At 41.1% G+C, this 13042-nt stretch overlaps 1 protein-coding gene across 1 annotated transcript; it reads right to left on the reverse strand.

The window, feature by feature from the left end:
- Positions 1-80: 80 nt before the first annotated feature.
- KIAA0907 (KIAA0907 ortholog) lies at positions 81-11956 on the reverse strand. Its single transcript, XM_009319831.1, has 13 exons — positions 11942-11956; positions 10901-11029; positions 10463-10542; positions 9778-9830; positions 8736-8899; positions 8149-8360; positions 7670-7730; positions 6733-6790; positions 6269-6522; positions 5597-5752; positions 4477-4589; positions 2463-2554; positions 81-1495 (listed from the first exon to the last, which is right to left on the reverse strand). The coding sequence occupies exons 1-13, from the start codon at positions 11954-11956 to the stop codon at positions 1296-1298; spliced, it is 1587 nt and encodes a 528-aa protein (XP_009318106.1). The 3' UTR covers positions 81-1295.
- Positions 11957-13042: the final 1086 nt, after the last annotated feature.

Below are 13042 nucleotides of genomic sequence, written 5' to 3' on the forward strand. Positions count from 1 at the left end.
TCGGTCCAGGGGCTCCCGGCGAACGGCCCGGCAGGGTCTGGCTGCCCCCCGGTCAACCCGCGCCCAAAAAAGCAGCGAGAAGCAGAATGTTTGTACATTTATTTATACTGAAAGTACGGTTCTGATTATTTACAACACGTAGCAAAGACAATGTTTGTACAAGTGAGCCAGCAAGGTCTTTCAGTGTGCAGCAGCGACACACGTCCCCCTTTTTAAAGCTATTCCTCCTGTTTGGAAAGCTGAGCGGCACGTCCTCGCAGTCCCACATGCCGCTGACCTCCATACAAAAGAGTTCCTTCTGCAACAGCCCGCCCCGCCAAGACAGCCCGTGTCGCAGTTCACACCCGTAAACAATCCAACAACTTATTCCCAGGTTCCACCTCCGCGCTCCAAGGCAAGAGCAAGGCCCGCGCTGGGGTCCCGGCGCACCGCGGAGCCGGCTGCTGCCTGCCTTTTCTTTGTTAAACCACCATGAAACAGAAAGGGTAGAATCAAGTAAGTGAACGAGTTAGGAGACGGGGGCGAGCCTCACGAGAAGGAGTTCCATCCGAACTGCTGAATGGGAACGAAATGCACAGGGGTGACTGGAGAAGATTAAGTACCAGTGCTACAGCGCCAAGTCCACCTGGGGATTAGCGGCAAGATGAACCCATCCAAAAAACCTGAGCATTACCGCCACCCCCCCCCCCGCCCACCCTTGGCTAGAACAAGAAGTTGTGGGGTTAGTAAAACCACATTTTCAAGAAAAAACAGTGCTGAGTTACAGGAGATGCTTAAAATAAAAACAAATTACAAGTTCTAGGAAATGCGATCCTCAAGTCTTTCAGAACCACTGTATATTCCTTTCCTTTGTTGGAAGTCCGAACATTGAGGCCGGGGTCACCATTAGCTCAACAGGACTGCTAACACAGGCTGACAGCAGGAACAGTCAATAAAATAGGAACACCAGGTGTAGAATGAAGTCAGCGTGACTGACTCTTTCCATTTTTAAGTTATCCTGGAAAAACTGGAAACGTGGACCGACAGGCTTCCCTAGTTTCTCTTCACAGTACTTCCCCCATTGTATAAGGGACTAGCCCTGTCAGAATACTATTTCAAATATTTTAATTGACAAATTCACTGCAGAAAGAAGGATTTTAAAAATAATGGAGCCCTTTTCAAGGGGGAATACTGAACCTTTAGCTTCTGCAAATGTAAAAACAATGCCTATTTGCAAAGTTCATTTTGTAATATACATGCATTATTGCTAGAGGGGAAAAAAAAAAAAAAGATGAACGAAAACTCTTCTGCAGCTTTTATGGTGCCATCCAAAATGGCATCTGTTGTTTAGCTCGCTGTTGTGAGGAAGGGTACTGGTATCCCAAACTCCATCCCTGTGAAAAAGTACTTGCGTTTTTATGGCCACCATGTTCCTCCTCTTCATCGGATGAATCTCCAGCATATGCTACTAATCCAAAGCCCTTTTCTGCAGTTTTCATCTTCTTAGCCTGATGATCTAGGAGGTGAAAACAAAACAATCCCCCCAGCCCCCAAAAAGGAAGAAAAAAAAAAAAGAGAAATAAAATGCCCAAAAACAAGTTAATAAAAAAAGATGTTAATTGTAAATTGTTAGTTGGACACCATTTTGAGGTCACAAGGCCAATGGTCATCCAAGGTCGAAGGCCACACGAAACAGCACCAGCAACAGCACATGTGATCCATCAGAACCATGTAAGAGAACAGAGAAAGAAGAAAGAAACACACAAAAAAGGTAAAGTTAGCAAATGGGTCTAAGTGATGCCAATTTCACTGTTAATGAGACAAATATGTAAAGAAAAGTAGAAATTTTGTTCAAAAGAAAGCTAACAGAAGAGCAATCTCTGGGACCAATACTGCAGAAAAACTAAGGTTAAACAGACTAACAGATGTACCTGCAGACCTGAAAGGCACTAAACTACCAGGAGAGTTAAAATGATTACATGTTTTACCAAGTTGCAAATATTCGATGTATGAAAGCCCTACAAAAGGATGAAATCTGACAGCACTTCTGTTGTTTGCAGACAAGGTAGACGTAACTCATGTCTGTAAATACACACCTGAACCATAACTCCCACTGATACTCCTTAGTGCCTCTAGAGATAAGCTGTTCACAACGTAAAGCCACATATCTGTTACAAAACAATCCCATGACATTCTGTGCCTCAGCTGACTGATGGGTCAAAAATACCTGTCTTTGGTCCTTCACTAATTACACTCTCCTCATTTATACAGATATTAAAGTTTTAAGAGAAGTTATCATGTGTGTATAATCACAGCGAACGTAAGTGATTTTAGAGCAGTGCAATACGACCTGCTTTTCACTTAAACAATGCGGTGTAAAGAACAGCCAAAAAAATCACCGATTTAAAGAGTGTTAAGACCAGCACAAACACATTTGGGAAAGGAAACTTGAGTTACGAGTGTATTTTATTCATCGCACTCACCATGGTTGCCTGGTAAAGACCCCGCACCATTTCTTTCTTCAGATTCCGATTTCATCCCAGTGACAGGAAAAGCTGGTGGAGGCATCAACTGCCTATTTAAACCAATGCAAGCCCTTATTTTTTCTTTTTTAAAACAAGCAAAGAGTCAAAGGTAATAGCAAACACATTCATAACTCAGTCCTTGACCTGAGGAGTTTAACTTTTAATCGCCTGACTAATCTAGTGGCCTTCTACGATGGAGTGATTGCATCAGTGGACAAGGGAAGAACAACTGATGTCACCTACCTGGACTTCTGTAAGGCCTTCAATATGGTCCCCCCCAACATTCTTACCTCTAAATCGGAGAGAAATAGATTTGATGGATGGACTATTAGATGCCTAAGGAATTGGCTGGATGGTCACGTCCAAAGAGTTACAGTCAACGGCTCAATGTCCAAGTGGAAACCAGTAACAAGTGGTGTCCCTCAAGGGTCCGTGCTGGGACCAATACTATTTAGTGTCTTCATCAATGATACAGACAGTGGGATCAAGTGCACCCTCAGCAAGTTTGCAGATGACACCAAGCTGAGTGGTGCAAGTCTATACACTAGAGGGAAAGGATGCCACCCAGAGGGACCTTGACAGGCATGAGGAGTGGGCCCACACGAACCTCGTGAAGTTCAGCAAGGCCAAGTGCAAGGTCCTGCGCTTGGGTCAAAGCAATCCCCAGCATCAACACGGTCTGGGGGATAAATGGATTGAGAGCAGCCCTGCCGAGGACTTGGGGATACTGGTGGATGAAAAATTGGACACAAGCTGGCAACATGCGCTTGCAGCCCAGAAAGCCAGTCATGTCCTGGACTGCATAAAAGGAAGCGTGGCCAGCAGGTCAAGGGAAGTGATTCTCCCCCTCTACTCTGCTCTCGAGACCCCACCTGGAGCACTGCATCCAGCTCTGGGGTCCCCAGCACAAGACACAGACCTGTTGGAGCAGGTCCAGAGGAGGGCCACAAAAATGATCTGAGGGATGGAACACCTCTCCTACGAAGAAAGGCTGAGAGAGTTGGGGTTGTTCAGCCTGGAGAAGAGAAGGCTCTGGGGAGACCTTATCATGGCCTTTCAATACCTAAAGGGGGCTTATAAGAAAGATGGACACTTTTTACCAAGGCCTGTAGTGACAGGACAAGGGGTTAGTTTTAAACTAAGAGAGGGCAGCTTTAGATTAGATATAAGGAAGAAATTCTTTTCTGAATGGTGATGAGACACTGGAACAGGTTGCCCAGAGAGGTGGTAGATGCCCCATCCCTGGAAGTGTTCAAGGTCAGGTTGGATGGGGCTTTGAGCAACATAGATGTCCCTGCTCATGGCAGGGGGGTGGGACTAGATGATCTTTAAAGGTCCCTTCCAACTCAAACCATGCTATGATGTTATGAAATAAAATGCAAGCCTGACAGTTCTGTGCTGGAGTGCCTAAGGAAGAGTAGTGATGCCTGATGACTTCAAGTAGCTAGGCTGAATTTAGGACTACCTACAAGATGTAGAACATTGAAAACTTTAGCAATACCCTTGATGTATTTCATGACTAGAAAACAAAAGGGACAATCAAGTAAATCTTTCCCTGAAATTTCAGGCTGCAAAATTTCAAGTTTACAACTTTTCCAGATTTGTTTTAAAATTGGAATAATTTAAAGTGCAAGCGCTAACCTATTTCACAAGACTATCCTGTTATCTCAAGAAGTTGGCAAAATACCAGACCCAGACAAAGTAAGAGCATACAGACTTAGGGAGGAGTATTAAGCTATTTTCATTATGTAGCATGAAAAGGTAACCCTTGCATCCCTTCTCCTTAAAAAAAAAACCCAAACCCACAAAAAAACAACACAACAAAAACAACAAAAAACCCCCCACCCACAACAAAACAAACAACCCCTCCAACCCCCAAGTCACAGAAGAGAACATGACACACAGATCATCTCTGAAATAAGCTTTCCATCAGAATCAGAAAAGACCTGAACGTAATTCTTTCATCACTCACCTGTCCCTCTCTCTCTCCTTTCCTGAGGAACTTGCTGGCTTCGATCCGGCTCCATCGATTTCACTCTGACTGGAGAAGCCTGTACCTAAATTAGTCATATGAATGGGTCCATGCTATGAGCAGAAAAACACACGGCATTAGCAAATCTACAACTACAACATAAGCTATAGCTCCTTAATGATAATGATAGGAAACCCAACTTTTCAGAGCATATTGCCAACTAGTAGAAGAAACCACTAATCGCCATTGTTAAACAAAATGCTTTCTCCTAAAAATACTGAGGGTAACGTAGTAAGAAACACGCCTGAGCACCAGTATGGAAGACACCTCACCACCTACTCCACCTTTCCAGTAGTTCAGGACAGTAAAGATAGCTGCTTAGTTCACGGATCGACTTATTACCTCCTCAATCAGGTAATTCTGAATACTGTATACACCTCATGCCACAGCAGACTCTGCTCAAGATGCTAGTATTAGGTCTAACATATAGGCAGTTCCTTATTTTCTCTAGGCAAAGCTTTTATTAAGGGTTTCTGCCTGTGAGCAGGGGTGTATCATCACAGAAGCATTTGCAGAAACTCCCTTGTCTCACATCAAGTCTGAAGAACTCAAAATTATTTTTATTAAAATAAACTGTTTAACATTTGCTATCTAAAAAAAAAAAAATCAATCTCTTAAAACTAGGCTTCTTGAAATCCTCTCAAGTGCAACCTGCAAGAAAGGTAAATGGGAAAATCTGGAAGTTATTACATTTCCCTCCCACCCCCCCAAACAAGCCCACTCAAAAGACCCACAAAAACCCCAAACAAAACCCCAAATAATCTCCCTTTAAACTAACTAGTAACATGCTCTTGTCATCTCTTTGACCTGAACGCACTGCTATTCTTCACGAAAGATTGAGGGTGTGGAAAACAAGCTGCCAATGAATCAAGTCAGTCATAGTTTAAGAACAGTGCATCCACTCAAAGAAACAAAAGCGTGGTCTCAATGTTTTGTAACAATTGCTGCCATCTGCCAAAGGTCTTGCATGACTGTTGTCAAATAAACTGTGCTTATAACAATCCCTCTCCAGCCAAGTTTCATTTTGGTGAATGAAGTAAAATTGACGATTTTATTCCACCTGATATCCCAGCAGTCCTGACTCTCTCTCATCCGGTAGTTCCTCAGTGAAGCGTCTCTTTTGACCTTGGGGATGGGGTTGGACTTGTGGTTGTGCACCAGTCGGCACGGTTGTTTTTACTGGGGCAGCAGGAAGAAAAGGACCACTCAGTGGACTCTGGCATGCAGGAGTTGAAAACAAAGCACAAGAAAATTTGATCATACTCATGTAAAGTATTAATTCAATGTACAGTTTCATACATAGGAGCAGAACACACAACTAGTTTCTCTTTGCAGAACCTAAGAGAAACTAAAAGGAAATTCACAGCTTAAAGATAAAACAAGTATTTCTTTTATAGAATGCTCCCACCTCAAAGTAATCACTATCTGTAACTCAAACTCATTGTACCTACATAGCTGTATCACAGCCTGTGATAACACTTTTCATAAACAAGTGACCACCCCCTGCAAATATCCTTTATGTTAACCGGTGGCTATGATATGAAAAACACAGTATGAAGCAGCCATACCAACAATTTAGTTGCTTAGACAGAAGCATCAGCAAAGCAATAACCAAAAAAATGCCCTGAAGAAGAATTATCCATCTGGAACTACTTTAAATATTTTATTGTTAGCAAAGAAACAGCTTAGTAAGGTGACAACTGTAGGGCAAGTAATTAATCTGTGGCTGTACCTGGCCAGTGCTGGCTGGAGGCTGTACTTGAGATATGGGATACTGTGTCGGCACAGGCGGAACTCCTGTAGGTAATGTTGTTAAGACTCCAGGTGCCAACGGCACTGCAGGTGGTACTATGCCTGGTACACCATATGGTGGCTGAACTGGTTGTTGAGGAGGGGGAACAACAGGATAACCAGACTGATACCCGTTGGAAGGGTAATATGATGGCTGGGAAGGTACGCTATTTATAGCGGCAGGCTGCGTGAAGCCTGGTGAGAGAAAGGGGAAAAAAGGGTCATCTTCAATTCAGAGTCACAAAAATAGTAAATTTAATTACCAAATGTAAAAGAAGCTGGACTCCTTTTCAACTGAGGGACTTAACACAAAGACTTCCACGGGTAAATAAGTTCCACAAAACTAACTGTAAATACAGCTCCGCAGAATGCAACTCCAAAGACTTCATTATTGCTAACGTTTACCTGCTAAGGGTACTGCAGTGGTTATCTGATTCACAAATCGGGAGTATTCAGCATGAACCTACAAAAGATTTTAAAAGATTAGACAATAAACATCTATTTACTATATTAATCTTTTGCAGGCAAAAGGTATCTTAGCATGCATCCCCATAAAACTGTAAGGGGACTTTGATTACAGAACATATTATGCACAAAGACAGCAATAATCCAAACAAAAACTGAAAACAAACCCCACACACACACCAAAAACACCACTAAAACCCCGCTGAACATCCCACTAATCCTGCTGGTCTCTGCGGCAGATTTGTGTAAAATACATGATAATCTTTCACAGGAAATACAGAGTGGCAAACTAACTACTTCAGTAGAGACAAAAATACTCAAAGTCAAAGAATCTAAAGGTTCCATATATTTTTCAAAAGAGACTTTGTAGCCCATGCTCAGTTACCAATACTAACAGAAAGACTGTCTCACAGGATTTTACTCTATTTGCATTCACATAAGAAAAGCTGAGAAATTAATTTTCTATGTGTATACGTGAGAGATTTTCTATAATTTTTTTGGTACAACAATCACTTTAGGAAATATAAAGCAGACAGCGTGGCTCCAGACAACTTTTAAAGCTGAAGCAAGGGAAGCTACAGCAATCAGAAAAAAGCAGGATTCCTTTATGTTTGCATACAGTCAGACAATTTCCGCCCCCCGTTCTGCTCAGGAAGCATTTGCATTTTTTTTCCCCTAAAATTCCACTACTACAGCTCCATCCTGAGAAATGTTTATTCACTACACAAAAATGAGACAGCAGTACTTAGAAGGAAAAACCTATTAGCAAGTCAGAACACATGGACAGTTTTGCTGAGAGCATAAAAAAAGTCATTAGCCAGGCACACGCTAAAGCTACAACAGGCTCTGAAATCTCCTATTTGTAAGAGCTACTCACGGTTTGCAATAGATTCTCACACAGCTTTTTAGCAGCTGCCAAACCTTCTGGCTTTGGGTGACTGAAAACATATACAAAAAAAAATCTCATAAGCACAAATGTTTCCGGCAAATTTGGGAGCTACTTCTTTCATCAGCAACCTGCTGTCAGATCTTATCCCTTTAACGAGTGATCAGTCACCTCAACAGGACTCTAGCAGCTCTGCAGCTATTTAGCACAATTGTGAACAAAAGCGATGGATATTTATTTTCTACATGAAAATTCAGGTTAGTCTAAATACTGCAAGAAATGAGCACAGAACAATGACTTGATTCGTCAGTGTATTTTGTATTCTTCCCTTAAAGCTCAACATCAAAACCCAAGCCCCAAAAGAATGCAGCTTTACTGTGTTCCCAATTTAAGAATTCCCCAAATTGATTAAACATTAAGCTATATTCATGACTGATCACTGGAATTTTTTTTTTAAAACCCAGTCATACCTGATGTAGATGTACATGGGTTCAAAAGCTTCTCTGCCCGACGCCGGTTCTATGCAACCCGAGCCTTTCCCACGAAGAAAGACTTTGGCACCCGTTTCAATTTGAATGTGCTGCAAGTAGGAGCAACCAGGCCCTTCCACCTTCTCCTTCACATTAAATGTAGGTACAGCATGTTCCAGACCAACAAATAACTTGTCCTGAACATAATGCATCTGTAAATGTAACAGTGAAAGGTTATTATTTCACTCTAAGAGTTAGGATGTTCATTTCTCTGGAGGCCAGGAATCTTATTTCTATGACAGACAGAACAGTTAAGTGTCGGATGGCACAGTCGGCCCTTTGCTTTTCTGTAAGTAGGACTGCTCTCTCCATCCCTTTTCTTTTAGGAGGCTACTGTCATCTGAGTCTCACTCTTCAGACTCAGTCTGATTAGTCCTCCAGTTTTCACAACACGCAAGGGTTTTTTGGGGTGGTTTTTTGTTTTAGGGTTTTTTTTTTAATAAATAGCACATTATATGTATACTTTGTAATAGGCAAATCTTGTAATCAGTGATATTTAATGAAAGTCACATAAATTAATTACTCACCCCTGACTGGAATGGAGGTTTTTGGCCAACTGCTGGAGACAACTGAGTAATAGGGGCTGGCTGGTGATAGACAGTAACTGTAGCTCCGTTGAACGTCGGACTAGAACCTGTGGCTGCTTTCACTACTCCATTAGTAATTATCTCTTTAATTCGGTTAACAGCTCCTAGTTGACAGAATATGAAATTCATTTATATTTCAGCCCTTGTCAACTGCCCAGATTAACCAAATTGTGAAATGACTAGGTTACTTTCCAATATTCTGTGACAGCAGGCAAAAAGATTGCATCTGACGGTGGGGCCCAATATTAGCATTCTGCAATTGGATCACAAAGGATGGCAACAAGCAACAGGGTTCTTTCTCCACTCCCACCCTGATAAAGCTTAGGCTAATATATGCAGGTGGGCAGTTCTAGCCCACACATTTTAGCAAATGCTAGAAACATGTAAATGCTATACAGAGTTAATGTAAATCTGCATGAATGAGCAAACTAACGTGAAAAATTCTTTACTGGCTGTGGAAACCAAGGTAGATATAAATGGGCAGCTTCAAGTTTCAAGAGACAACTGAGGGCAAGCCCATGAACTGATACACAGAACAAATGAACACCTGAACAGTTTATAGTTTTCCTTTTTTCCCAGCAGGTGTAGGCAAGACAGGAAATGTAGATATTTCACAAAAAATGTTCATACTTGTATATTAAAGGGAAGGTCTCCTTTAATCACACACCTATCGTTACGGGATCTCAGCATGTTACCAGTGAATAAACTTATACGTAAGAGCTGTACCTGCCTGGGAACCCTACCCAGTCCCCCCACCTTCCGTGTAGTCTATCAAAAGTTTTAGTTTCATGACTTACAGAATGCAGTACACAGCACCTTAGGTAGTTTTGAGCAGAGACCTTAACATCAACATTTAAATGGGGTCTGTTATCGACACCGAGATATTTATAGTACAAATCCATACCGGTCATAACAAAGCCCCTCAGTAAAACCCCTTTATCACAAATAATGAGAGAAAAAGCAGAATGCTTTGTACACTTACTGTCAACCAATTCCCGTGTCTGACCCTGGACGTGAAGATACAAAGGACGATCTCTGGAAAGTAATGTCAAATATTCCATTAAACCCACAGAGAACATACAATAATGGATTCAATCTAATTATATTAGTCATCTAGACACAAAGTCTTCCATAAAGATTTAAAATACTCCTCAAATAAGGAAGTAAATACATATTCATTGAATATCACAGGGCTCAGTAAAAGCAAAGCTTTGCACTGAAAACTAAAGAGATTCAGAAGTTATTTACATGACAACTTACTAAAGTTATACCACTGAAAACTTTCATTTGCTTGTCCACATGAAAGGTTAACTAACTAAAAGCACTGAGTCTATGAAATATTAGCTCTCTTTGTAATTGGAAAGTTCCCCATTCTCAGCAAAATGCACAAGAGATCCACTATAGTGTTCAGTCAGAAGGTCTGATCTGTCACATTTGTGGTTTGTTTGTGGGTTTTTTTATTTCACCCTATCGATATTAAGCAGGGAGAAAAGCAGCTATGCAGTCAGTACTGTCATAATTGTAAACATATTCAAAACACTCAATATTCAATTTGCTCTGGCACCCAAATGTGACACTGCTCATGAAAAACAAAACAAACAAAAACCCCACCACTTAGCCACTCAATGAGAAAAAAAAAGCAGAAACCCCCGAAAAGAAATACAAACCCGGGTCCCACTTTTGCTTTCTCTTCTGCAGTCATGAATCTCCCTCGAGTAGAGACAGCTGCTCCACTCAGTCGACTTATCTACAAACAATTTAAAAAACCCAGTGACAAGTTTACCAATAATAAACAAAGCACACACAAAAACCCCAAAGTGGTTTAAGCTATGTTGTTGTATGACAAGACCAGAAGTCATTAATAAAGTGGTAAGAGAATGAATGGTGCCCACTAAAGGATACTAGGCTACGCTACCTTACCTCATCATATGACATTTTATTGAACAAATCAATAAACTACTAAACAAAGTGTCTTAGAAAACACAAGTTTTGTAAAAAAGAGGAAACAACCTCTGTATATAGTTTATTGCAAGCTCTTTTAACCTTACAAACAGGTACAAACACGCTGCCAAGCCCAACAAATCAGACGTAGATCCTGAACATACCTCATCCTGAGTCTGTCCTCTCGTCAGCAGGTTTCTGCATGTGAGGGGGACATCATTGATTTCTACCTCTGCCACCACAAGGTCATCTTTGCTTTTACTTGTAGCCGGACCTTTTCCCAGAGCCTGCAGCTTCAAAGACAACCGTTGCAAAAGACCAGCCGTTGGAAAGCAGAGGTAAATGATGTTACAAACAAATTGACCCTAGTACTCTAGAGGTGAACATCCTTTTCATTCTCCCCTTTCTGCTGTTGAACCCAAAAGCTTTACAAATATTAGCAGAAAGCACATTATATCTACCACTTAACAATCTACCTCTTCACAACCTTGAGCCCAAATAAAAACACTAGGTTTATCTTCAGCACATTTTAATATAGTAATTACTGTTTCTGTTCTAAAAATGGGGAAACAGATGTAGAACTAAGCAGTAAAGTTGCTCAAACAGAAAGCAAGGCATCTTACACTTGAATTGGCATCTCTGACAGAAATCCGAGAGACTATTAAAACATATTATTAGTCAAACAACATACTTCTCTCAGCTCCCCTTACATGGACATCGAATTTAGAATTTCTGTTCAAGATCCGAACTAATCCACACTATGACTGCGCTTCCCCCCTTCCCTTTTTTTAAAACAAGGGCATAATATTTTGTGTCAGTATCTAAGTGCTAAGAAAGAAAAAGCCATGGATTCACAAGCAGATTCAGAAGATACGGCAGAAGAGTTACAACAAAGACCTTATAGCTTTTTCTACATATAGAGAGTTAGATAGTACATCCTTCCAAAAATTCTGAAATGCTTTTGGGGACATAAACATAAAACAAGACTCTATAAAAAGAGAACCTTCCAGTAACATCCAAAGGTATCTATCCGCTCTCATAAATATCAATGAGGCACGGCACTTGCATGAGAGCCAGAAGGCAGCTATAGAGGGACATAAGTCTAATGCATTGTACATGCATTCTATTTTTCCATTCCTTCCACACTTTTAAAAAAAAAAAGTACATTCGTTAACCTGCAGGGTCCTTAATTTCCATTCGCTCACAGTCTTAAGTGCCATCGTAGTTAACTACTCTGAAAACATCATCACCGAACATTTCCTAACAAAAGCAACATATGCAATAAAAAAAATAATCCCATTAACAAATTAATTGGTTGTGGTTCCCACAGCAATACAATTTGTCACTGGATGCCAGAACGCCACCAGAGCTTATGGAGAAAACATAGATGGAAGAATGAGGCATCACAGTATCTTCCAATTTTTAGGTGTCTCAAACTGCCAGTCAGCAAATACTTTACTTCCATCTGGTACGACTACGGAGGCTACCTGAAGCCACGTGTTCTTCAACGCTGAAAATCTCACATCCTCAGGTGGACGTTAAGTATTGAGAAGCAGACACCACTGCGCAGCAAACAATGTGTAAAACCACTTAGGATTGCTAACAGCAATGACCAAAGAAACACTCACTACTAAACCTCACATATTAAAAGGCCGTAACGATCATTTCGGATATAGAACTTACAGAGAACAACTACAGTGAATACGCGGCAGGGGACATTTGCCACTCTTTCTTATACTGTCTGTGAACAAATCCAATGACAAAACGAGTACTCATTTTGATGCTGCCTCACAAGGCAAATCCTTAGAACATAATTGGCAGTCCCACCAACACTATGCATGTGAAAAAGAAGATACAATACACTGTGAAAACACACTCTTCCTGATAACTTTATATTTGAACAAGTTTGGAAGAAAACTTAAAACAGCCTTCTAAACTTGGCTCCAGCATAGGCTGGTAACATGCAGAACAGCAAGACTGTTCCTGTTACTGAAACTGGAAAACAGGTTCAGGCTTTAAGTTACACTTGCTTCAGAAAAGTTTAGTTGGAAGGAACCTGCAACGATCATCTAGTCCAACTGCCCGACCACTTCAGGGTTACCGAGGCTCAGGTCAGGGCTGACCAGGCGCTGACCAAGTTGTTTAGAACTTGGACATACAGCTCCTACTGATAACTTGCTTAAGCGTGAAAATAATTTGGCCTCATGTTTTAAAATGGCTGTTTTATACAGCAGTTTTTACACCAGCTGTACTACTTAGAAAATACTCCAGAAAAAAAGTTTATCACCTTCCTACAGATCACTTTG

Source organism: Pygoscelis adeliae, unplaced genomic scaffold, assembly GCF_000699105.1.
Source record: "Pygoscelis adeliae isolate BGI_AS28 unplaced genomic scaffold, ASM69910v1 Scaffold181, whole genome shotgun sequence".
Lineage (NCBI taxonomy): Eukaryota > Metazoa > Chordata > Aves > Sphenisciformes > Spheniscidae > Pygoscelis > Pygoscelis adeliae.